The sequence below is a fragment of the Myxocyprinus asiaticus genome, chromosome 16, assembly GCF_019703515.2.
Source record: "Myxocyprinus asiaticus isolate MX2 ecotype Aquarium Trade chromosome 16, UBuf_Myxa_2, whole genome shotgun sequence".
NCBI lineage: Eukaryota > Metazoa > Chordata > Actinopteri > Cypriniformes > Catostomidae > Myxocyprinus > Myxocyprinus asiaticus.
Genome location: NC_059359.1, coordinates 42,538,753 through 42,565,256, shown reverse-complemented (window position 1 = coordinate 42,565,256; position 26,504 = coordinate 42,538,753). Strand labels below are relative to the sequence as shown.

At 38.9% G+C, this 26,504-nt stretch overlaps 2 protein-coding genes across 3 annotated transcripts in view; one reads left to right on the top strand and one right to left on the bottom strand.

The window, feature by feature from the left end:
- LOC127454418 (replication protein A 32 kDa subunit-like) overlaps positions 1-21,680 on the bottom strand; it is a 36,098-nt gene extending 14,418 nt beyond the window's left edge. The window contains exons 1-6 of one of the 2 annotated variants that reach the window (XM_051721607.1): positions 21,540-21,680; positions 21,063-21,154; positions 20,612-20,713; positions 8,535-8,648; positions 8,312-8,386; positions 571-687 (exon numbers count right to left, since the gene is read on the bottom strand). In XM_051721607.1, coding sequence (XP_051577567.1) covers positions 571-687; positions 8,312-8,386; positions 8,535-8,648; positions 20,612-20,713; positions 21,063-21,154; positions 21,540-21,552 — 513 coding nt within the window. In that variant the 5' untranslated portion in view covers positions 21,553-21,680. Of the gene's footprint in view, positions 1-570; positions 688-8,311; positions 8,387-8,534; positions 8,649-20,611; positions 20,714-21,062; positions 21,178-21,539 lie in introns of those variants that run through there. The other variant, XM_051721606.1, reaches the window with a different exon arrangement.
- An 861-nt stretch (positions 21,681-22,541) lies between these two features.
- bckdhb (branched chain keto acid dehydrogenase E1 subunit beta) overlaps positions 22,542-26,504 on the top strand; it is a 138,666-nt gene continuing 134,703 nt past the window's right edge. Inside the window, exons 1-2 of the mRNA XM_051721591.1 lie at positions 22,542-22,771; positions 26,236-26,313. Coding sequence (XP_051577551.1) covers positions 22,579-22,771; positions 26,236-26,313 — 271 coding nt within the window. The 5' untranslated portion in view covers positions 22,542-22,578. The remainder of the gene's footprint in view (positions 22,772-26,235; positions 26,314-26,504) is intronic.

Below are 26,504 nucleotides of genomic sequence, written 5' to 3'. Positions count from 1 at the left end.
GCACATAGAGGAACAATCCAGACCAAATATTAATAATTACACAAATACAATAAATTAATGGTAAAATTTAACAGCCAGTACTTTGCCATTTTGAGATCGTCAAAAATAACTGATGCATGGACACAGGTGTGTGTACATCGGCCATTTTACAGCATTAAACACAGCCAATTAATATTAACAATACAAATAATCTGTTTTATAACAGTTTATAATAAGCTGTAATGTTTCGAGTCTTTTTGTTTTTAACTTGTGTTATGCACAATAAGTAGCTGTTCTTGCACCCCTTAAGTAAGAACCTTTAATTTTTTAAGAATTTAATTTCACTGGATTATCCAAAAATAGTCATTACCACACGGCTATTTAACATAAATATCCCACAAGAATAACTGTGATACATAAGGTTACTGTGATATTAAAGTACTCATATCATGATATTAGATTTTGGTCATCACACACACCCCTACAACGAATGCACAAATAAACATGCAGGACTTGTCAAAAAGCCCTTACATACTGTACATGTGTGTGAAAAGCAGAAGTGCAGGAAGAGAAGGATATGGACAGTTTTACCATGGCCTGTGGTTTGCTCTGCTGCATATGAGTGTGAACAACCTCTAGCATGTGTGAAGTAACTTCGTTCATGTCCTCCAGAGGTCTTATGCTGAATGCCACCAAAGATCGGTTATTCTACAACAACAAGAAATAAATTGAGTTGAGACTGAGAACAAGAAAAAGACACAGAAACATACAGAAGACAGTCAGACAGAAGTTTTAGATGCTTTATTGCAAGGGCAGCAAGGATCACTGGGACAACTGTCCCACTGTGGTGGTGAAGTGCCACCGGCGGTGATGTGCACGTAAATCTATCAACTTATATAAGACCTTGCAATAACCTGAAATAATGGCATATGAGCACAGTGAAGCATTAGCTACTTAGTGAATGTGTTAATTTTAAATTTTTTTGAGACTTTTTCGAGATTTTGCGCAACATAGCGCATTGTTACAGCAACAGCCTATTCACAAACCGAGTTACGCATTTTAGCACACAACTTAGTTCAAGTTCAGCAATGCATTCGCTTCATTGTCGGTGTAGATGCAAGTTGTAATATCATATTTAGGTTGTTAATATAGCGGATAAATCTCATATACTGAATGTAGGATGCGTTTGATTCAGGTAGTTAACCCACTTGTAAAATGCTTCAATTTACATGCGTTTCAGCTCATGCAGCTCAGATGGAGATATACCCCAAATACTAAGAGTGTAAATCACAAGTTTCATCACGATACGATTTTATATCGACTCTAATGTTTGCAGATACCTCAAAGTCTGCTGCGATGCCATTTCATTTTAATTCAGGTGCCTGCGATCGATATGAGCCTATTTTACACAATCAGTTCCATTTCTGTTAAATACAAAACCACCAATAAGCATTCCACCCAAAAACAAATTCATGTTTAATAGTTAACGGGTTGACAGGAGCACATTTGATCAATTACTGGATCTACCAAAGTAACCAGATCAAATGGTTTATAGTTTTGTTTTGAGGCACATACAGTGGATATAAAAAGTCTACATACCCCTACTAAAACAGCAGGTTTTTGTGATGTAAAAAATTAATGGTAAGTCATACAGACTTTTTCACCTTTAAACGTAAAAATTACAACATATGCAATGCCACTGAAAACCAAAGTGACACATTTCAGAGAAAAAAATAAAAAATAAAAAACTTAGAATAACTTAACTGCATAAGTGTTCACACCCTTTTATAATAGGGTATGTGGCTGCGTTCAGAATCAACCAATCATCAAGCTCATGTGAAATCGTACACACCTGTCTTCACCTGAAGTGACTCTGATTAACTCGAAATAAATCTCAGCTGTTCTTGTAGGATTTTTCTGACATCTTGGTTGCATGCTACTATAAGAGCCATGGGCCACAAAGAGCTTACAAAGCATCAACGGGATCTTATTGTTGAAAGGTATCAATTTTCAGGTAACAATTTTTTTCCAAGGCATTAGATATACCATGGAACACAGTGAAGACAGTCATCAACAAGTGGGGAAATTATGGCACAACAGTGACATTATCAAGAACAGGACATCCCTCCAAAATTGACGAGAGGACAAAGAGAAAACTGGTCAGGGAGGCTGTCAAGAGGCCTAAAGCAACATTAAAGGAGCTGCAGCTCTTTCTGGCAAGTACTGGTTGCTACCTACATGTGACAACTAGGGCTGCACCTAATGATTTTTTTTATAATTATTACTTGAAAATATAACAATTAATTAACCCAAAATAAATATAAAAAAACTTCATTAATATTTCAGTATTTTATTAAATCATCTTCTGTTAAACATAAACAAATGTACAAGAAACAAAGTGTGCACTGCAGGGCATTATTTTGCAACAAAAAACAGTGTTACTATGAATGCGAACTTTAATACAGTGAAAAAGACACTATTAGCATAACATAAATATATATAAATAAATAAATTCCAACATTCTTTTGAATGTCCATGTACTAAAATAAAATATTTGATGCCATTAGTGTACCTTCATTTACTATCACTATTATTTTGAATGGCCATGGAAAATGAAGCAATGTGATATTTTACCTGGTTGCAAAAAGTAGTCCGTTAATTTACCTGATGAACTTTCACCTTTTGCTGACCCTTTATGCTTCGCAGAGCTAATGTGTGCTTCTAAATCATTTGCACCTTTATTAGCAACTGACACATAAGTGCCAGCTTTACATGTCATACATTCTGCTTCCCACGGATCTCGACCTGGACGAAAGCTTGGGAATTTTTTTGCAAATCTTCTGTAAATTTGCACTTTTGTTTGGGCATTGTTTCCACTCAGCTGTCATTTGCTGCTACTGTTAAGCAACTGTTTGATGCTGAACACAACAGCGCTTTGCGCGTTCACGGAGAGATTGACAGGCAGGAATTTGGCCAATAGTCGCTGCAAGCCTCTTATAATCGACCAACTGGTGTGCGAGAAGGAGGGACTTACAAAGAGGGGTTAAAGCAATGCAAATATGCGCGAACACAATGAAGTATTAGACCAGATGCACATCATAACGCAACTAAAGCCGAATCCTGGACATTTTCGCAAATTTAGAAATCCCGGCCGGATGCTTTTTTACGGTCCGAAAAAAAGGACATGTCCGGGAAAAAGAGGACGTATGGTCACCCTACGTTAGCAGCTGTGCAGTAATTACTTTTAACATGGGGGCGATGAGGAAACCTTTAGAAAATCAGTTTAAAGTGACTACTACTAACAGAAACACGTGTTGTAATACTAATATGTCATGCTTGGGTGGGGACAAAAAGTAAACAGGACTTACGGTGCTGCCTTGCTGCCGTCTTGACAAAGCTCTCTGGGATGCTTTCACTTCAAGTGTTCGTTCATGGCGGTTGTACTGCTGTGATAAGCCATTTCCAATTTGCTTAGCTTACACAGCACCAAATTGTTGGGTCTCTGGCTAAAATACTCCCGCACTTTAGATGACCATAGCTGAGTTTTTTTTTTATAGCTGCAGCTTGTTCTTCGGGGGAATCCATACTTAAACCGCCATTTTAATTACTCCATTGCGACGTGCCGACGCATGTTATGCAAATCGATGTATTTCTGTAATCGATGACGTCGATGAATCGTCCCAGCCCTAGTGACAACTATCTCCTGTATTCTTCATCTGTCTGGGCTATGGGACAGGGTGGCAATACCAAGCCTTTTCTGATGAAAAAAAAAAACAAAAACAAACATCCAAGCAAAAACCTATATCCAGTCTCCCAAAACCATGTGGAAAATTGTGTTATGGCCTGATGAGACCAAGATTGAACTTTTTGCCCAAAATTGTAAAAGGTATGTTTGGCGCAATAACACAGCACATCAGCGAAAAAACACCATACCCACGGTGAAGCATGGTGGTGGCAGCATCATGCTTTGGGACTGCTTTTCTTCAGCTGGAACTGGGGCTTTAGTGAAGGTGGAGGGAATCACGAATAGCTCCAAGTATCAGTCAATTTTGGCACAGAAACTTCTGGTGTCTGCTAGAAAGCTGAAAATGAAGAGATCTTTCACCTTTCAACATGAAAATGATCCGAAGCACACATCCAAATCAACAAAAGAATGGCTTCAGCAAAAAAACATGAATGTGTTGGAATGGCCCAGCCAGAGCCCAGACCTGAATCCTGTAGATTCTGTGGGGGGACCTGAAGAGGGCCGTACACAGGAGATGCCCTCACAATTTAATAAATACAAAAAATAATAAAATTAAAGGGTGCTTCAACTAAGTATTAGTTCAGGGATGTGCAAACTGATGCAGTTAGGTTATTCTAAGTTTATTTTTTTCTCTGAACTGTCACTTTGGTTTTCAGTGGCATTGCACAGGTTGTAATTTTTACATTAAAGGTGCAAAAATTCTGATATGATTTATCTTTATTTCATTTTTTACATTACAAAAACCTGCTGTTTTAACAGGGGTGTTTAGACTTTTTACATCCACTGTAAAAGCAAGCAGACTAAATGTTCACCAGCAGAACAGTATAATCTTCCCAAGTTATGTCTGACAGATAAACGGTACTTACTACTGTTGGACGGACAGAAATTCTGATCACAAAGTCTGTACACGTCCAGCTACGGTTCTCGTTTTCTCTACAGTCATTCACGGAAACTGCAGTACCATATTTTGAATCAGTTTTTTCCCCAAATCAATCTATTACTGTGGCATTATCTATTTTAAGATAAACCTGTCACTACTGTGGTTGGTCAATTTTCATGCCAGTCAGATGATCTCTTCCTGTGTAAGTGGGCAGTTCTTGGACAGAGTAAGCTGGAAACAGGACCAGACTTGACTGTGCAAATCAAAAGTCTGACTACTTCATCCTAACAAATTTTCCTATATAAAACCTGCTGAAAGCTGACTGGTCGATGGCAGCCATGTTTTTCAAGATACGTGACTGTCCTAATAGACCTTGATAGCACCTTAGACAAAAGACACTGCATGCAAAATTCCAAGTTGATAGGACCAGAAGTTCCATAGATAGAGCCATTTTTTTTTATTTTATTTTTTTACCTCCACCAAGAGGCAGAAGCGTGCAAATTTTTTTGTGTGTCCTCAGAATGACCTCATACTATGAACGTTTTGGTGTACCATTTGACGACAAATTCCAATGTCAAAATTCCTTTAATTTTTTCATATCGGGACTCTGAATCTTTCTGCACTGGTTTGTTTCCGATTTTGTGAACGGCCTATGACGAGTTTGTTTAGAATTTTTTTTCAAACAATCCAAAATAGCAGGAAAATGAGGGGGCAGAGCCAAAACCAACCAGAGCTTAAAAGATGCGTCATGACGCAAGGAGTCAAAAAGGAAAAATCATTTTGTTTCTAGCCCTTATGGTTCAAGAGTTATGGCCCAAAAATGTGATTTTGTTAGTTATAGTGCCACGGGCCAATTCCATGCGTATGGCTAGCCAGCTGGACTACTACCATCCCTGAAAGTTTGAAGTCTCTAAGCCTTATGGTTAGATCTGCATGATCAATTTTAGGGCAGACAAATAATAATAAAATCCTGACAAAAACAATTGGGTTTCTAGCCCTTCGGGCTTGAACCCCTAAAAATCATAACGGATACGATAGGGTTCCAGCACCTTTGGTGCTTGGCCCCATAATAATACTAAAAAACAATAGGTACCACAGCACCTTCGGTGCATGGGCCCTAATTAGTGTTTTGTTTTTTGTTTTTACAAAAACTTCTCCAAAGTGACTAAAGGCTTGCATAGCACGCAGACATTATTTTAGTAATGAGATTTCACAGAATGAGTGCCATTTGACTCGAATCTGCATCGAGTCTGTGTCATGTACTTGGCGCCATCTCCTGGTGGCCATATGTAACAGAAACAAAATCACTTGTCTTTCCAAATATCAATGATTTTTGCACTGATCTTAACCCAATCCGATTGGTTTAGCATTCCATGATGCTACATTTCCGAGGTAAGCTAACGTGTTTTAAGTCAGATAGTCAGATGCTGTGTGCACATTGCGCTTCGTGTCAATTATCTAATGATCTATGCATCCGATTACCTTGTGTGTGGGCTTGTTTGAAAGATAACTGCCTCCTTTAAAGTAATGGTATGTGATATTTTGTTTATTTTCGTGAAGTTGTAAGCAAAAACGCGGAATTTAAGCAACATCTGTTCACATGTAACATGTACAGTTAAAGTCAGAAGTTTACATACATCTTAGCCAAATACATTTAAACTCTCACAATTCCTGACATTTAATCATAGAAAACATTCCTTGTCTTAGGTCAGTTAGGATCACTACTTTATTTTAAGAATGTGAAAAGTCAGAATAATAGTAGAGAGAACGATTTATATCAGCTTTTATTTCTTTCATCACATTCCCAGTGGGTCAGAAGTTTACATACACTTTGTTAGTATTTGGTAGCATTGCCTTGAAATTGTTTAACTTGGGTCAAACGTTTTGGGTAGCCTTCCACAAGCTTCTCACAATAAGTTGCTGGAATTTTGGCCCTTTCCTCCAGACAGAACTGGTGTAACTGAGACAGGTTTGTAGGCCTCCTTGCTCGCACACACTTTTTCAGTTCTGCCCACAAATTGAGGTCAGGGCTTTGTGATGGCCACTTTGTTGTCCTCAAGCCATTTTGCCACAATTTTGGAGGTATACTTGGGGTCATTGTCCATTTGGAAGACCCATTTGCGACCAAGCTTTAACTTCCTGGCTGATGTCTTGAGATTTTGCTTCAGTATTTCCACATAATTTTCCTTCCTCAATGCCATCTATTTTGTGAAGTGCACCAGTCCCTCCTGGAGCTAAGCACCCCCACAACATGATGCTGCCACCTCCATGCTTCACGGTTGGGATGGTGTTCTTCGGCTTGCAAGCCTCACTCTTTTTTCCCTCCAAACATAACGATGGTCATTATGGCCAAAAAGTGCCATTTCTGTTTCATCAGACCAGAGGGAATTTCTCCAAAAAGTAAGATCTTTGTCCCCATGTGCACTTGCAAACTATAGTCTGGCTTTTTTATGGCAATTTTGGAGCAGTGGCTTCTTCCTTGCTGAGCAGCCTTTCAGGTTATGTCGATATAGGACTCGTTTTACTGTGGAAATAGATACTTGTCTACCTGTTTCCTCCAGCATCTTCACAAGGTCCTTTGCTGTTTTTCTGGGACTGATTTTCACTTTTCGCACCAAACTACATTCATCTCTAGGAGACAGAATGCGTCTCCTTGCAGAGTGTTATGATGGCTGCGTGGTCCCATGGTGTTTACTTGCGTACTATTGTTTGTACAGATGAATGTGTTACCTTTAGGCATTTGAAAATTGCTCCCAAGGGTGAACCAGACTTGTGGAGGTCCACAATGTTTTTTTCTGAGGTCTTGGCTGATTTCTTTTGATTTTCCCATGATGTCAAGCAAAGAGGCACTGAGTTTGAAGGTAGGCCTTAAAATACATCCACAGGTACACCTCCAATTCAGTACACCTCCTATCAGAAGCTAATTGCCTAAAGTCTTGGCATAATTTTCTGGAATTTTCCAAGCTGCTTAAAGGCACAGTCAACTTAGTGTATGTAAACTTCTGACCCACTGGAATTGTGATATAGTCAATTAAAAGTGAAACAATCTGTCAGTAAACAATTGTTGGAAAAATTACTTGTGTCATGCACAAAGTAGATGTCCTAAAAGACTTGTCAAAACTATAGTTTGCTAATATTAAATCTGTGGAGTGGGTAAAAAATTAGTTTTAATGACTTCAACCTAAGTGTATGTAAACTTCTGACTTCAACTGTATGTCTAAGACATATACTTAGCTATTACTCACTTCGTTTTTGTCAGTGAGTAAAACAAATAGGCTGGTTGTATTCTACTCTTTGACAGCTTTCCAACAACATATGACACATGGCTATTTGAGTTTGAGGTTTTTAAAAATTACAGTAAAATGTGCAACATTTTTAATAAATTATCAAAATGAAAGACTTCTGATTTGTCTGCAAGTCTCAAAGCACTTGTTCAGTTTTGGTCATAATGCCTGCATGCATTGGAAAGCACAGCTTTTAAGCTTTCAAACAATACCTACTTTGTGTTGGTCAAGACAGTAGTTATTAATATTTTGACAATTCTTTTTCTAGCGGGCCCATCGAAGCATTATTATTGTGCTACATATACCATCATGTTACAGAGCAAAATAAACCAACCATCTGTCTGGCAAAATGTATCATTCCCAGACACATTGACCGTCAAATTTTTATAGCGGAAACTCTGACTACAGTGAAGAAGTTCTGACCTGGAAAGAGCGTAGGTTGCCGGAGACTTTGACATAAGTGCCTGGAGGAATGACTGAGTTATCAACGCCCATGTCCTGAAGTGGGTAAACAGTTAAGATGAGTAAATGCATGAAGGTACTTAAAAAAGAGAATGTACATTCACCAATCCGTTATAAAAAAATAAGCACATTTCAGAATTGTTCCATTACAAACACCAGAAACAATGTACATGAACAATTGTACCTCTGTATCTATCCACTGCTTCACATCCATGGGAGCTGCAGTCATGTCATCTACCTTGTACTGGATGTTGATTGTAGATTTGTCAGTGCTTCTTATAATTCCAACAATAGTTACCTGAATAAAAGTCAGAACACATCCATTAGCTAAAGAATCATCTAATAGTATATCGTAGAACAACTTTACAGGTCACGTTAATTAAATCAAAGAAACTAATTTACCAAAAAAAAAAAAAAAAAAAAACAACAACAAAAAAAAACTGTATAAACCCTTTTGCAGAAGCAATTTGTAAGCATGAAAAAAATTGTATGGCTGAGCGCAACTTAGATTTTTAGGTCTATAAGAGTTATGTTTAGTAAAGTCTCATGCCTAATTTACTAAAATAACTGTACAAGGCCCTGTGTACACATGGTATAAACATCTTATTGCCTGTTAATAACATGCATCTAAAATATTTTTTATATAAATCACTTCCAACGTCACTATGTTACTGCACATTGATAAGCCACAAAAAGTTGCCACACTGTTCCAAAATACACCTGAATTTTAACCTCACCATATGTGACATTAACTACGTTTCCATCCATGGACTTTTTGCGGAAAAAGTTTTAGCGCATTAAAATAAAGCTGATGGAAATGCAAATTACGCTAAAATATCATCACAAGTGTCGACATAATATTTTTCCATTTAACTCTAGCACATAAACTATGTCGATACTTCAAATGTCACGAAAAACTGGTTTGGAAACACTTTTTGTTGAGAAAATTGGTATTAATGCAAAAATTGTGTCACATGACAGCATTTGTCCCAATCGTTAGCCTGTGTTAATCATGACGACAAGGCATATGTACATACTTGAAAACCTGCACAGATCCAAAGCTGCAAACATGACACTTCCAGGAGTGCCAACACATATCTCGTATCATGCACATCGACAAGTGCACAGAGAACAAATGAATGGCCACCGTTTGTGATTAATTTAATCGCAGTAGCCATCAGTTTATTTATTAAAGTTGCTTTTACACACCATTCAAAATAATAGACAGCAGTCATGGAATTAGCCCATAATACAAAAAACATCATTTCTGTGCACAAAGATGTTTTAAATTAAAAATAAATACACAATACTAGGAGAAAAGCATAAGTGTGCTTTTTTGGAACACTAACATATAGCCCAATTCTATAAAAGTATTGTTTAGCTTACTTTTGAAAAAATGCCGACAAAATTCACTGTATTAAATTAAATAAATTACCAAACGAAAAAGCATTAAATAAAAAAAAAAATAAAAAATAAAAAAAATTACCAAGCGAAAAGAATATATATTTTTAGACCTATATATGCCTTTTCTTTACACAAACTTAAATGAGCCTTTCCCTATTCTGTAGATGAAAAAAGTCGGCTGAATGACATTCTCAGAATGTTCTACACTTTTTTTCAAGACTATAAACTATCAGAACTATTTGTCCAATGCTGAGATCACTTTCAGAAAATGAGCTTTTGAATATTTTAAAACATTTAAATATTTTAAATCTAACACGCTTTACGTTGGATCGCATTTGCTGAGCTTCTTCAGAAAATGTAAATTGCATTATGACACTAAAATTAATTTTAGATGATAGAATTCAGTTGGTCATTAAAAGTTGCAGGACAAATATGCAGGACATAATGCAGTTGTGATGGCAATGCTTTAGATTAGATTATTGTTCAAAACAGCCAATTAAATATCAGGAATGTATCATATGTAAACCCTGATATTACACCTCATAAATTTTTCTTTAATAGTTGTGCACACATCATATACACATCGATGGATGATACTTATACTAAGACTGAAAGTTTCCCCACTACTTGATGCAGGTTGCCAGCTTGAACAGGGCCATGATTTGCTTTTGGGTCGGAACCGGTGGCAATCTGTGATAGGTGCAACATCAGGACCAATATTTTTTGTAATTAACATTTTTATTTATTCATATGCACATGACAGTGAAAAACTCAACACATATATAAAGAATCAACATTTTACATTTAAACCCCACTAATACAATCCCACCCTGACCCCTAACGAACACCCCTGTGGTCCCACATAACAAACACAATCCAAAAAAAAAAAAACTATATTTATATATAAATAAATAAAATAATAAGCACACGTGATTAAACTAAACTACACTCTCTACATCCCCTCCCCGAGAGTCCCCCCCAAAAAACTAAATATTTGCCCCATTTTTTAACAAATAAGTCCCTAAACCCCAGCCTTCTACTTACCGCTTCCTCAAATGCAGCTACCCTCCCCATTTCCACACAACACTCTGAAAAAGAGGGTGCTCCACTTTACTTCCAACCCCTTAAAATTACTTGCCTGCCGATCGTGAGACTGGTCAGAACCCAATTTTTAATGTGATTATCCCCTAAATTCATGATCACCCAAAACACAGAGTCTGGGACAAAGCAAAACCTGAATGTTCAAAACACCACACAAATAACTCCGAACCCTCAACCAAAACTCCTGGATCTTAACACCCCCCCCAAAAGAAATGGGTAGTGTCTCCAAATTCTGATTGGCATCGCAAGCAGCTGGGTGCGTCTTTAAGACCAAGCCTATATAATCTAGAGGGGGTCCAATAAAATCTATGTAAAATCTTAAATTGCATAAGGCGAACCCTTGCATCTCTAGATACAGACTTGACATTTTTCAGTCCACACTCCATTCACCAATACCAAATTCAAATCTTTTTCCCATACTCTCTTGAGAGAAGTCAAGGCTCCATCCCCCAGACTCTGAATTAGCAGGGAGTAATAAGCTGATGCCTCATGACCTTTTCCAAAAGCAACAATCACCTCTCCCAAAGCACCTGCTGCTTTAGGGGAGTGTGTGCTACTCTCAAAAACAGTACAGAGCATGTGGCGCAGCTGTAAATACTTAAAGAACTGAGATCTGGGAATCCCAAAATGATGAACCAAATTCTCAAAAGATCTCAACAGTCCACTCTCATACAGGTCACTGAGTGTAGTAACCCCCCTCACAATCCACTCTGACCAGCAGAAAGGGGACTTGTTGATACATAATTTGGGGTTCAGCCATATGCTTGAGGCAACATTTAAATAAATGTCCGAATTAAATACTCTGGCCACTCTTTGTCCAAATCACGTGCAAATGTGAAATAACGGGGTGTGATTGAACTTCTCTGGTTACTTTGATAGGCTTTGCAGTGGCAAAACAGGGGCAAGGACTTCCTGCTCAATAGAAAACCAGGGAGGGGCTTTTTCAGGTGGAAGCGACCAATGAGCCAAATGCCTGAGGCCAAACGCATAATAATAAAACAAAATCTTGGGTAGGCCTAACCCACCTTTGCCATTCGGCCTGTGTAACTTATTAAAATGCAATCTGGGATGTTTACCATTCCAAATGAAGGACTTCGCTATGCTATCGAATTGCTTGAAATAAGAGAGGGGGACATCTACAGGGAGAGATTGTAGCAGGTAGTTAAATTTTGGAATACAATTCATTTTAATAACATTAACTTTCCCAATCATCGATAAATGTAATGAAGCCCACCTGCCCACATCGCTCAAAAAACTTTTTATTAAAGGGTCAAAATTAACACTAACTAAATCAGACAAATTTGCTGGGAATAAAATCCCCAAATACTTAATGCCCTGTTTCGGCCACTGGAAGGTGCCCGGCTGGAAAGCCGTTACTGGACAGTATGCTGTCAGAGCCAAAGCTTCGGATTTAGACCAATTAACTTTGTATCCTGAGAACTTAGAAAAGGAATTAATAATTCTGTGGAGGCAAGGCATAGATCTAGTAGGTTCAGAGACAAATAATAAAATATCATCTGCGTAAAACAGAAGCTTATACGCCAAACCTCCCGCCACCACCCCTGGAAAATCATCTTCCCTTCTTATCGCGGCTGCTAATGGTTCCAGGGCAAGATAGAACAATAAAGGGGAAAAGGGGCAACCCTGCCGAGTGCCCCTATCCAGAGTAAAATAATCTGAAATTAATCCATTTGTTTGTACCGCTGCTACAGGGTGTCTATAAAGTAACTTGATCCAACCAATAAATGTACTCCCGAACCCATACATTTCCAAAATCTTAAAAAGATAATCCCATTCTACCATATCAAACGCCTTTTCAGCGTCAAGTGAGATGGCAGCGACCAGAGACTGATCATTCGCTACTGACCACATGATATTGATGAGACACCTGATATCATCAGAAGAGCTACAGCCCTGAATAAACCCCACCTGATCTATATGTATGAGATGTCATAACCTTACTTAATCGGTTAGCCAGAATTTTTGACAATATTTTTACATCTAGTTGGAATCGGGAAATTGGATGGTAACTTTTACACTCACTTGGATCTTTGTACATTTTAGGAATAAGACTGATCCGGGCTTGTGTCATGGTTGGAGGAAGCTTTCCATTCTTTAATGATTAATGATTCTGCGGCAAAATCATCTGTCCCCGGAGCCTTGGCAGTAGGTAGGGACTTAAATTACCTCGTCAAGCTCCCCCAAGGTTATCTCAGAATCAAGAGGTTTTTTTTGCTCAATCGTCAGTTTAGGAAGATCTAATGGTTCCACAAAGTTTCTAATATCTTCATCAGTAGATGAAGACGTGGAACTATAAAGATCAAGATAGAATTCTTTGAAGGCATTATTAATATCAATGGCTGAGGTAAAAATTTCGCCACCAGCAGATTTCACCAAGGGAATGATAGAAAGAGATATCTAGCCAAAAGCTTCCCAGCTTTGTCCCCTGACTCAAAGTATGACTGTCTTGCCCTGAATAACCAAAACTCCACTTTCAACAAAATAGTATTATATCTATATTTCAATTGGGTCAATTCTCTGAGGCCATCAGCTGACATACGGTGCTTCAGCTCTGCCTCTGCACTTTTAATATTCTCTTCCAACTCCACGAGTTCTCGTGCTTTGGATTTTTTGATGAATGAGGCATACTGTATGATCCGACCCCTAAGAACTGCCTTAAGTGCCTCCCAAGCCACGCCCACAGAGGATACTGAGGACCAGTTGGTCTCCATATAAACATTGATTTCAGTCTTTAACATTTGTTGGAAATCAGGATTTTGCAAAAGGGACACATTATGGCGCCAACTATATGATTTCTTTTTCTCTGTCTATGGCAACACCTCTAAACTCACCAGGGCGTGATCTGAGACTAAGATATTTCCAATTGAGCAATCAACAACAGATGAAATGAGGGATTTGGATATATATAAAAAAAAATCTATTCTAGAATAAATCTTATGGACTGATGAAAAAAATTTTTTTATAGTCCCTACCAGATGGGTTCAAAGTCTCCAAATATCCGTAAGACCAAGATTTTTACACATCCTGTGACGCGTCAGTGTTGCTCTAGGGGGTTTACACACTTTTGCGTCACTGTGATCAAGGACTGAGTCAACCAAAAGATTATACTCTCCTCCCAATATTATATCATGAGGGTGCCAGCGGTTTGCAGCATCCCTTCAAGATCTATAAAAAAGCCCTGATCATCAGCGTTAGGTGCGTAAATATTAGTCAAAATCAACCTTTGCCCTTGAATTTCAGCTAAAACAATAATGACTATCCCTAATTTATCTTTAGTCTGTTTGAGACATTTGAATTGTAGATGTTTATTAATCAATATAATGACTCCCTTGCTCTTACATGAGCCAGCACTAAAAAAAACCTTGTCCACCCCATATCTTCCCAAATTTTTCAGCTTCCTGCGGGGAGATGTGTTTCTTGAAGAAAACACAATATCATATTTCTTACGTTTAGGAAAAGTAATAACCTTCCTTTTTAATGGGGTACCCCAACCCATTCACATTCCATGTGGAGAGTGATAGTACACTCATATTAACATTTGACATTTTGATATAGTATAAATTGTCAAAAACAAAATTATACAGACCACATTCCCCATTAGTGAAACAATCAAACCCCCCCCAAACAAAACAAACAGAAAAAAGAAAAACGTGCACATTAACCCCGCGAACGAAAGCGCCAACCGGCGACAATCCCTCTAAACTCAAAAGGTCCATGAATGCCCACGAGCCCCCATGACAACTTCGCCATCGGATTGCTCAATTTTGCCTCACAAATTTTGTGGCAAAATTACATAACAGAAAATACTTTGTAAAATATACCCCAGCCAATAGGAGGAATGAACACAAAGAATGTGTAGATTAATTCACAGAACTGTCTCAAAGGTGTGATCTTCCACAAAACAAATTCCAGCTGATATAAAACCGTTCGGTTTCCTCTGACAGACAAACGAATGTTCAGTGAGCCGGCTGTTACGAGTTCAGCGGATGACGTAATCATTCCAATGTCCCGCAAAAATACTCAACAAAAACTCCAGCCAGCAGGAGGAATAAGCACGAAGAACGAACAGATTAATCCACAGCTGTTCCAAAGGAGTGTTATTCAACAGAACATACTCCAGCCACTAGGTGGAACCAATACAAAAAGAAACAAAACCGGCATCCCGGTTCCCCGGATGGTCGAGTCAATTCACTCGGAGGCCGCATAAAAGTATATACCATGACTTACACAATCCGTCAACTTTATAAAAGACATCCTTTGTGTGAGCATGTAGATATTTTGCGGTCATCCATAGTGTCCACTCTCAAACTGGCCGGGAACTTGAATGCAAAAGTAATCTTTCGTTAATGCAAAAGTTTCTTTAAGGACAAGTGTTATTTACAAAACAAACTCCAGCCGCTCGGCGGAGCCAACGCAAAAAGAAACCAAAATGACGCCCAGCTTCCTCAAAAGCCAGAGTAAGTACAGCGAGTCGACCCACTCACATGAGAAACACCCAATGGTTTACTCACCCACTGATTCAATAAAAGACATTGCCTGATTGGGACATGTAAATACTTACATCTTTCGCTGATTTAAGAGTTTCTTACATTCCTTGAACCGATCGCGTTTCTCTCGTCGAGGGAACAAGAAAATATTATGGTTCTTCCAAGAAAGCTTCCCCTTTGCTCCTCGCCTGGTGCAACACAATACCTTTATCGGATGATCTCAGAAATCTGGCCAGAATCGATTGGGGCCTATCTCCCTCAGCAAATCTGTGAGCTCGCTCGATTTCCAGTTTGTGGCCTGTTATGTCGAGCAGACTCGGGAAAAGCTTGTCTAGGAATTTCACCATATCTCTACCCTCCTTATGCTCAGGAATTCCAACAATTCGAACGTTATTCCTGCAGCTTCTATTCTCAAGATCTTCAAGCTTTTCAAGGAGATGTTACAAATCAACTTTGGTCGCGGGCAGATTAGCGGTTAATTCCCTCTCCGAAGATTCCAGACAATCGATTTGTCTCTCAACATCAGTCACTCTTGTAACTAACTCAGAGAATTTTATTTCCATCGCCGTTATCGAACGACGTATTACAGTGAGATCCTCCAAGTCAGCAAGAACCTTCGTCATCATCACCGACATGTTGGACAACTGACACTGGATCACCTCTCCCGCCGTGCCACCCAAATCGAGTCCCCGGTCTGTAGGCCTGTCAGGGCTTTCATCCTGAACACGTAAATGTCTTTTAATGTCTCTAGAGCCTGAGGATTTTTACTTCTTTGCCATGTTTTGCCTCAAAGAGCAAATGTGTAACTGGGAGTATCAAATTTCACCAGATTATAACATGAAAATAATTAAAAATTTAGCAAAGTGCGCAGAGCTCGTCGCTCACACGTCTGTTTCTTGCATGGCGTCACGTGACCTCCCATCAGGACCAATATTACAGTTAGGGATGCACCGATACCACTTTTTCTCTTCCGATTCCAATATCGGAAATCTCAGTATCGGCCGATACCAATCCCGATCCGATACCAGTGTTTTTTTGCATAATCAGTTTAGAATATCTTTACATTATTGTGTGGAACTAATTGGGTGTGCTCTTTAATATGTAAAGAAACATGTTGGGCCTCATGTATTCAGAAGACAAAGGCAGGCCTAACACAGTCATAAAACCTAACTCAGGCCCCCATATTAAGTCATAAATTATACTGATAAAAACCACGCCAAAATCAAACAAAGAGAGTCCAAAACTACAAATCCCATGAAGCCTTGCTCACTAAAGGATCGAACTCTCAACTACTACTGGATGAGGCACACGACAGAACGCACCTCAACCATGACATCATCAGGAGTAGAAATACCTCTGAAATGCTTCCGGGATTTGCTTCCAGCAACTTTGCTCACCGTGTGTAGACTCAGCTCATCACTGCTCTCAGGTGCATCCTTGTGGCACAAGGAAGTAACGTCCGACTTGAAACTGTGGCCATACTCTGTGTTCCACCGAACACTCTAACGGATCCGAAGGAGACCGCCGAGCAAACTGCATCTTCATCCGTTTGCCTGCAGAAGTGAAGATAGAAAAGATTTCTCTTCCATCTTCAATCAAGGCGACGTTGCTGATTTCTCCGCCAGCCCGCCGAGAATCAGCAGCCATTCTGCCCGCCGACAGCGCGAGGAAATGGCCTCCCGTCATCACCCGAGCCTCGAGGAACCGAGTCTGAGTTAAAGGACGGATGAACACACATTCTGCATCCTCATGCGATTCAAGTAAGAGGTTTACGTCTGGGCAGAGATAGAATATTATAGTGTGTTATTCTTGTGTATCAAGGTTATTGCTTGTACAGTTTATGGACCGCCATGTCCGCTCATTATTAATACTCGGGGTATTAATTATCACGAATTTGATTTGCTGTATTGCAGTCCAACCACATTGGGCTGTTGTGCATTTCCGCCATCGCGGGTGAGACCGCAAACTGAGTTTATCCATTAAAGAATCAAAGACAGCGGGACGGTTTACGAGCCGTCCACCGCGTCCGAGTGATAAACTAACAGCTGCTTTCTCTCCCACGATCGCGAAATCGGCTTTGGGGCCGTCACTTAATTCTCTCTCTCTCTCTTTCGTACTAACCACACACACACGTGCGACCCCTCACAAACATTCTGGCACACATTTTTAGCTAGTAGATAGCTTCGTGATAAAGCTCAGCTTTGTCCCTAAGCTACCATTGACTGGTTTCTCTCCGCCCACATTCGCGGCCATATTCTCTGGCCGGAAATCTCATGTGACATACTCTCCATGAGAGTCACGTCCGCCATTTTGTGCGCATCCCTACACACACACACACACACACCCCCTCATGTGTTATAGGATTATTTTGATTTCTATATCTAATATCACTTTAGTTTGTAGTTGTATGTCAGAAGTTTATTGACTGCATTGTATTAATTATTAATTGATATTACTGTATAAATAAACTTTGTTATATTACAAAGAGAAGTGTTTTGGTTTGTTTTGCATACACCTGTGTCATGCCGATGGGATGTCAGTGCTCGGATTCAAGCCTTCATTCATTGTTTTTTTTCCCCCCGAAAATTGATATTCTTTGGATGTCGATTTTCCTAAGAAAACAAATATTAAGACTGTTTTACCATCTGGTTATTAGTCCCTGATTCCAGGGTGGTGCCCCATCAATATTAATCCTTGTTAATATTCTATTGATTTTTGACAATGGATAATTATCTTTGATTGTTGAATTTGAATGATCAATAAGCTAGTGTTAATTTTAATTAATATTTCATCGATGTTAATAATTAACGATCATCTTTGATAATTGCTGATTTAAAGGATTAGAAAAGCTAACATTGATTCTCAATGTTCTATTGATTTTAATAATTAATAATAATCTTTGATCATTATTAATTATTGCTAATAACCAAACCCGCTCCTAAACGTAGCGCACTACATTTACTGGAGCCCCCATATGAGGTTTTAATGAGTTAGATTCAATTAATTTAAATATTAATTAATAACTAAAGAAATAATTACCAATTATTTCTGATAGTAACACTGATCTAAACAACCAGTAAAGCCCTACAAACACAAACCTCTAACTACACATTATTTCAATATAAATGTATAGCTTATTAAGAAACACTTTAACTAGTATACTGGATAATTAGCAGCAAAATTAAGAGTAATTCCAGTATGTCATCAGTAGAAAAGAAGTGTTTTTTTCTTTTTTTGCAAAAGTTTTTCAACTTGTATCTGGACTTTAAAGGATTCAGCTCTCTTTTTTTTTTTTGTTCAATTTAGTTGTAAGATATCAGTCGACTTTTCATTCACACAGTTATTTTTTGGAACCCATTCAACTTAAATTTTATAATTTGTAAACAAATGATGATAATAATAATAATATATTATAATAGTAATATATCTCAATTGTGCACCTTTTGTCATGGATCCACCGGTCTCTCTCTCTCTTTCTTCCTCACTGCAGCCACAGCCCTCACTCTCCCCTGAGTTCTGATTACATGCACCTGCATATCATTAGTGGCTAATCAAGGACTGCATATATACCCTGCTTTCACACACTTTTTCTGTTCTCATAGATAGTATATCTGAGACTCCAGACCTTTCTACAATGTCAAACATACCTGTGTCTTCATTATTGCCTGCAAGTATCATAAGACTGTTGTGAGTTATCTGTTCATCATGTCTATACCCTGTCTGGATATTACTCACCTGCTGTTTGCAACTCTGCTCAAATGGATTTACTCACAATTTTTACATCACTGTTTCAATCATCTGTTCAAAAAACCCTGCTACTGAGTTCATATCTCTGCCTCCATGACACCTTTAACTTTTAAACCCTCACGCTTTTTTGACATTCTGAACTCTCCAGGAAGTCCTGTATGTGTCTGTTTGTAGGCAAGTTCACAGTAGTTTAATTCTCTTCTTATTCAAATTCTGGTAAAATGCTCCTCCGGTGCTACTCTAAATGCATATTATAAGTGAACCAAACTATTGAGCATCTACATCTGAGATGCTGTTCGTAAGTAGTGCTCAAACATTGCGCACCGTTGTGAAAGCTAAAAATAACCTCAAGTATGTGTAAACAGAGCAGTGCCATTCAATAACGTGCTGGAGCTGTGCGTGCATTTTATATATTTACTTATTAAACATAGTCTTTTGTGATTCACAGAGCTATCGCACGTCTTCAAATGGCTTTCAATAAAATGCACAAGTCATATGAACTACTTTAATTGTGTTTTTATGGTTCTTTTGTCATTTTTTGAGCTTGACAGTAACAAACATGACTAACACAGTATCAGATTTGGATCGGGCTCCTCGGACCGATACCCGATCTGTTTAAAAACATCAGTATTGGAGCCGATACCGATTCAGGCATTGGATCGGTACATCCCTAATTACAGTCCTATGAGAAGGGCAACTGCTCCCTTTTGATTGCACTTCCTCATCTTCTGACTGCTTTTATTTGTGAAATTAAAATGACAGTAAGCTGGCTAATTTCAATGAATTGCCTCAATACTCTCCCCATTTTACCAAAACTTCAGAGGAAAAAATTAGGGACATCAGGGAGGCGAATTAGCGATAAACACACATTTCTGTATGGAAATGGCTTCAGGGCAGATTTCTTTTGTGATAAACCAAAACTTATGCGACAGTGTTTTTTTTTAGGCATGACGTCATCACGAACACCATTTTTATCGATAAAAGGCCATTTGAATGGAAAGCGGCAATGTCGATTTTTAACACATTTTCACTTTGTCGATAACAAAATAGCGTGAAAGGTGGATGGAAACTAAACTATTTTGAGCATAATGCTTATTTTAGTTGAGAAGCTCTACTAACTGAACTTTAGATGCGCTTCACATTATCAGTGTCACTGCATGCTGAAGATGTTCTGTGAAGTCTGTATATGTATGGGTTTTCAAAATACTTCCACCGAAAGGTTATATTCTTTTCAAGCTGTATACAATCAGCAAAGTTTGTGTGATTTAGCACAACTGTTGAATGAAGTGCAAGTAGGTGGCCCTTCAGTGTACTTCACATACATTTCTGACTAGCTCTGAATGTGATTTGAGGGATCAGATCACAAAACATTTTGGACTCCTTTTAAATCTGTGTTTAACGCTGTCCAACTACTGAGACAGCTGTTTAAACTATTCTGTGATGAAAATCTCCACAGACATGAGAACTTCACCTGCATTGGGAACTGTGATCTCAGACTCACCTGTGCGATCTCTACCTCCCCCACTTTAAAGACGTCCTCTGCCTGCACGGCAGACATCAGCTGGGACACTGAACAGGGAACAATCTGCTGCGCCCGCGATCTCTGCACAACAACAGAAACATCACGAAAAGTTCAATCAGATTTAAAAACAAATACACATTCATTAGAAATATTTTAATGAAAATTATAGTATAAAGAGGGCCATTCTTTATAAACATGTCTGTGTAATATTTCGCCCCCAAATCAATGTTGCTTTTTATTGATAAGAATGTACAATCAAAACTTTACGCTCATGAGAATTTAGGGGAAGGGAATGTGATTAAATAAAAAAAGAAAAATGTAATGGTCCAAAAATAGGCTTAATTTGGCTTTAGCAAAATATTGATACTGGGATGAAATATGAAATGGACATGTTCTTGACAGACTTCATATACAGTTGCATCAGACTGACCCCTTTCTTTTCTCCCCCCTGAGAGGCAGCAGGCGATGCAAATCCTCCTGGAGACTGTGTGTATCCAGCCATACTGGCCTCACCATATTTACCTGACAAAACACAAAGCATATTTCTATTACTATTTCAAGTGCATTTCATAGTTAAATTCACTAATGTCAACATACTCCTCAGACTATACAGGAAATACTCCAGATGTAATGTATATTTTGTCCATCAATGTAAATGTCGTTCTAACAATTTAGGTAATCGGTTTAAAAACTAGATGTGATCACAGGGCACGGCGAGAAATCTTGATACTAGCTAAACATCGGATTCTAGTGCGTATTAACGGCATAAACCTCACACCAAACACGACAGAATCGCAGTCATTTACATTAATAAATGAGCTTTCATGTTTCTGGTTAGCAATTTAGCAAGTTAATCTCGGACGAGAGCGTTACAAGAGCCACGCAAATGCATTACTAAACCACATACCTTGGTTCCACATTGTACCCGCGAATAAAAGCAAATGTTTTCTTCTGAAAATGAAATACAACGATAAAAACGCACTCAAAATTCTCCCGCCACGTCTAACAGACTGACTTCACACTGCTCCGACGTCACGAATCTAATTCCGCGCGCTGACAGTGCGCATGCGCATGCGCGTGCCTGCACTGCCGCGATACTTCAGTCGCAAAGCTGTGTATGTTGAATTTTTTTTGGTAGTACTTTGATTTTCAATTTAGTTTAGAAATGTATTTATTTATTTATTTTATTTTTTATTTTTATCAAACAACAGGGGACTTTAACTGGCACAACACGTAACTATAACAGCAGAAAACAGATAAATAATTAATTACATAAAATATATTATGATAAATGAAAAACGACAGGAACATTAATTACCAGTGATTTAAGTTATTAATTAATTGCATTTGTCCTAAACAGAGAACTTTGAAGGGAAGCCTTCAATCCAATCATACGACTGGCTGCGTTGTCACGTGATACTTGTTGTTTTTCTCAGCGATGGTAAAGATGGACCCGGTTGGACCAATCACAGTCGTTTGTTACACCAGGATAGAGAAATGTATTAATTAAATCTTGAGAATGCAGGGAAACATTTCCAGTTGTATATCTGGCACCAATGCTTGTAATTAATTTATATAACTTACTTTTTACATACGTTTTTTATAGTTTATTTTACAAATGTTTCCAAGACAAAAACCTTCCCAAGCCTGTGAGTGCCACCTTGAAGAAGACAAATTTGTTTATCATAAAACAGTTAGCAGCCATCCGATGTAACACAATCGGAATACCTTGCTATGGAGCATGTCTTGTAGTGGGCGAAACTGGTTTTGTAGTCCTGGTTTGTAAAATGCTGTCTAGATAGGCAGCACATTGAGATTTTAGCCAAAGCCAAAACGTGACATGCGATGTCGATCAAAACTCCTCCCACACGTTCAGCCAATCAGAACAGCGCTTGTCCATGTGAGGGGTGACGTCAGAGCCGTTTTCCTGCTTGGTTTCCAGCGCAATGGCGGCGGCGCGACTTTTCCTCAGAACTTCAGGCGTCAAGTCTTCATTCACCGGGTTAACCGGGGGAGTGCACAATAGTTTGGGGATATCCCTGCTCAAACTGTCCCCTGACTACACATCCAAGACGAAAACACAGAGAAGACATGCAGCGCACTTCACCTATCACCCTGACCCTGTGCCCACCGAGTATGGTAAATGCCCTTGTTTACACCTCACACTGGATCTCTAATACATAACTAAAAGTGAAATGTTCATTTGTTTCATTTCTACTGTTCCGATTATGTACAACTCATTAGACTGGTCACATGGAGCTTTCTGTGGTGTTCTACAAACCCAAGTAAATTTACTGTGGCTGCAGCTGGCCACTCTCAAAATTGTTTAATATTTGTGTTACAGTCATATTAGAAATATTTATATCATCAATAGTGGTTGCATGTGTGCAATGGAGTTTGGAGAAAAGCAGCAGCTGCTTTGAACTGTCATTGTTGATTATGGTCGCATCAAGACTGTACTACAGGTGAATAGGCTCAATATTTTCCTTTCCTTCAGTCAAAATGAAACTTAGCTATTTGAAAATACACAAACAATAATTTGTGTTACTTCAAATTGAGTGATTATGCAAATTATGCATCATGTAAACATTTGCATGTAAACAGCAGCCATATCACCCTGTAGCTCAAGACCAGTTGCCCACTTAAGCTAAACAGGGTTGAGCCTGGTCAGTATCTGGATGGGAATCCTCCTGGGGAAAACTAAGTTTGCTGCTGGAAGAGGTATTAGGGAGGCCAGCAGGGGGTGCTCACCCTGTGGTCTGTGTGGGTCCTAATGCCCCAGTATAGTGATGGGGACACTATACTGTAAAAAGGCACCGTCCTTTGGATGAGATGCTAATCCGAGGTCCTGACTCTCTGTGGTCATTAAAAATCCCAGTGCACTCCTCGTAAAGAGTAGGGGTGTAACCCCGGTGTCCTGGCTAAATTCCCCCCATTGGTCCATCTGAATCATGGCCTCCTAATAATCCCCATCCACTAATTGGCTCTATAAATCTACTCTCTCCTCTCTACCAATAGCTGGTGTGTGGTGAGTGTACTGGTGCACTATGGCTGTCGTAGCATCATTCAGGTGAATGCTGCACACTGGTGGTGGTTGAGGAGACCCCCTGTTCAGTACGTTAAGCGCTTTGAGTGTAGTGTCAGAAAAGGGCTATATAAATGTAACATTCATTTATCATTCATTTGCATAGTGTTTAAAAAGTGGTATCTGAACATACAACTGTTTTTTTTCAGTGTGACTACAAACTCAGTGTTTGACAGTATTATTTTTAGAACACTGTATCAAAAGCTTATTTAACAAAGTATTTAATAAATCACTTTATGCATGCATATGAACATGCCTTTAGTCCCTCTTGTTATGATAAAATTACCCATAATGCGCCAAAATGTAAAAAAAAAAATAAATAAAAATAAAAATATATATATATATATATATATATATATATATATATATATATATATATATATATATATATATATAAATAAAAAAGCTGTTTCCAGCAAAATAATTTAAGAATCTTCCTAAAATGGGGGGTTTTACCTATTAGGAATAATAAAATGATAAAATAATAAAAAAAAAATACATATGTATAAATTCTGTTGGCTATTATTTGAGATTTTTTGTGTGAAAGGTGAGATATTGTGGAAAGTCAAAGTTATTAAAGGGATAGTTCACCTAAAAATGAAAATTCTCTCTTCATTTACTCACCCTCATTCCATTCCAGATGTGTATGACTTTCTTTTTTACTGCCAAACACAAAGATTTTTATAACAATATCACAGCTCTGTTAATGTTGACCAGAACTTTAAAGCTCCAAAAAGCACATAAAGGCCACATAAAAGTAATCCATATGAATCCAGTGGTTTAATCCATGTCAATATGATAGGTGTGGGTGAGAAACAGATCAAGATTTAAGTCCTTTTTTACTATAAATTATCCTCCCTGCCCAGTAGTTGGCGATATGCACAAAGAATGCAAATTGCCAAAAACAAAAGAAGAATGTGAAAGTGAATGTGAAAGTGGAGATTTATAGTGAAAAAGGACTTAAATATTGATCTGTTTCTCACCCACACCTATACTATATTGCCAAAAGTATTCGCTCACCCATCCAAATAACTGAATTCAGGTGTTCCAATCACTTCCATGGACACAGGTGTATAAAATGAAGCACCTAGGCATGCAGACTGCTTCTACAAACATTTGTGAAAGAATGGGCCGCTCTCAGGAGCTCAGTGAATTCCAGCATGGTACTGTGATAGGATGCCACCTGTGCAACAAGTCCAGTCGTGAAATTTCCTCGCTACTAAATATTCCACAGTCAACTGTCAGTGGTATTATAACAAAGTGGAAGCGATTGGGAATGACAGCAACTCAGCCACGAAGTGGTAGGCCACGTAAAATGACAGAGCGGGGTCAGCGGACGCTGAGGCGCATAGTGCGCAGAGTTCGCCAACTTTCTGCAGAGTCAATCACTACAGACCTCAAGTTCATGTGGCCTTCAGATTAGCTCAAGAACAGTGCGTAGAGAGCTTCATGGAATGGGTTTCCATGGCCGAGCAGCTGCATCCAAGCCATACATCACCAAGTGCAATGCAAAGCGTCGGATGCAGTGGTGTAAAGCACGCCGCCACTGGACTCTAGAGCAGTGGAGACGCGTTCTCTGGAGTGACGAATCACGCTTCTCCATCTGGCAATCTGATGGACGAGTCTGGGTTTGGCAGTTGCCAGGAGAACGGTACTTGTCTGACTGCATTGTGCCAACTGTGAAGTTTGGTGGAGGGGGGACTATGGTGTAGGGTTGTTTTTCAGGAGCTGGGCTTGGCCCCTTAGTTCCAGTGAAAGGAACTCTGAATGCTTCAGCATATCAAGAGATTTTGGACAATTCCATGCTCCCAACTTTGTGGGAACAGTTTGGGGATGGCCCCTTCCTGTTCCAACATGACTGCGCACCAGTGCACAAAGCAAGGTCCATAAAGACATGGATGAGTGAGTTTGGTGTGGAAGAACTTGACTGGCCTGCACAGAGTCCTGCCCTCAACCCGATAGAGCACCTTTGGGATGAATTAGAGCGAAGACTGCGAGCCAGGCCTTCTCGTCCAACATCAGTGTCTGACCTCACAAATGCGCTTCTGAAAGAATGGTCAAAAATTCCCATAAACGCACTCCTAAACCTTGTGGAAAGCCTTCCCAGAAGAGTTGAAGCTGTTATAGCTGCAAAGGGTGGGCTGACGTCATATTAAACTCTATGGATTAAGAATGGGATGTCACTTAAGTTCATATGCGTCTAAAGGCAGATGAGCGAATACTTTTGGCAATATAGTGTATCATATTGCTTCTGAGGACATGGATTAAACCACTGGACTGGGCTTCAAAGTTCTGGTCACCATTCACTTGCATTGTATGGACCTACAGAGCTGAAATATTCTTCTAAAAATCTTCATTTGTGTTCTGCATAAGAAAGTCATACACATCTGGGATGGCATGAGGGTGAGTAAATGATGAGAGATTTTTCATTTTTGGGTGAACTATCCTTTTAAGACTGGTCAAAATCCTCATTTATGCCTGTAGAAGCACCTTTTAAATGAATATAATTTATTTGCAGGCCCCACACAGAAGATGAATTTATTCCAGTCTATAACCAGTGCCTTGGACAACACTCTTGCAAGTGATCCCACTGCAGGTATTAGTGGATGTTTTATCTGTTTTTAAATGAAATGATCCATACCTGTTCTACAGTTAGGACAACTATATCAGCTCCAAGATACATTACTGTTGATTCATTTACATATTGATTCAGGTCATTAGTGGAGGCGATAATAACTAAAGAGTGCACAGTACAGTTGGGAGTGTGTTGCAGAAATGTTAAGAACG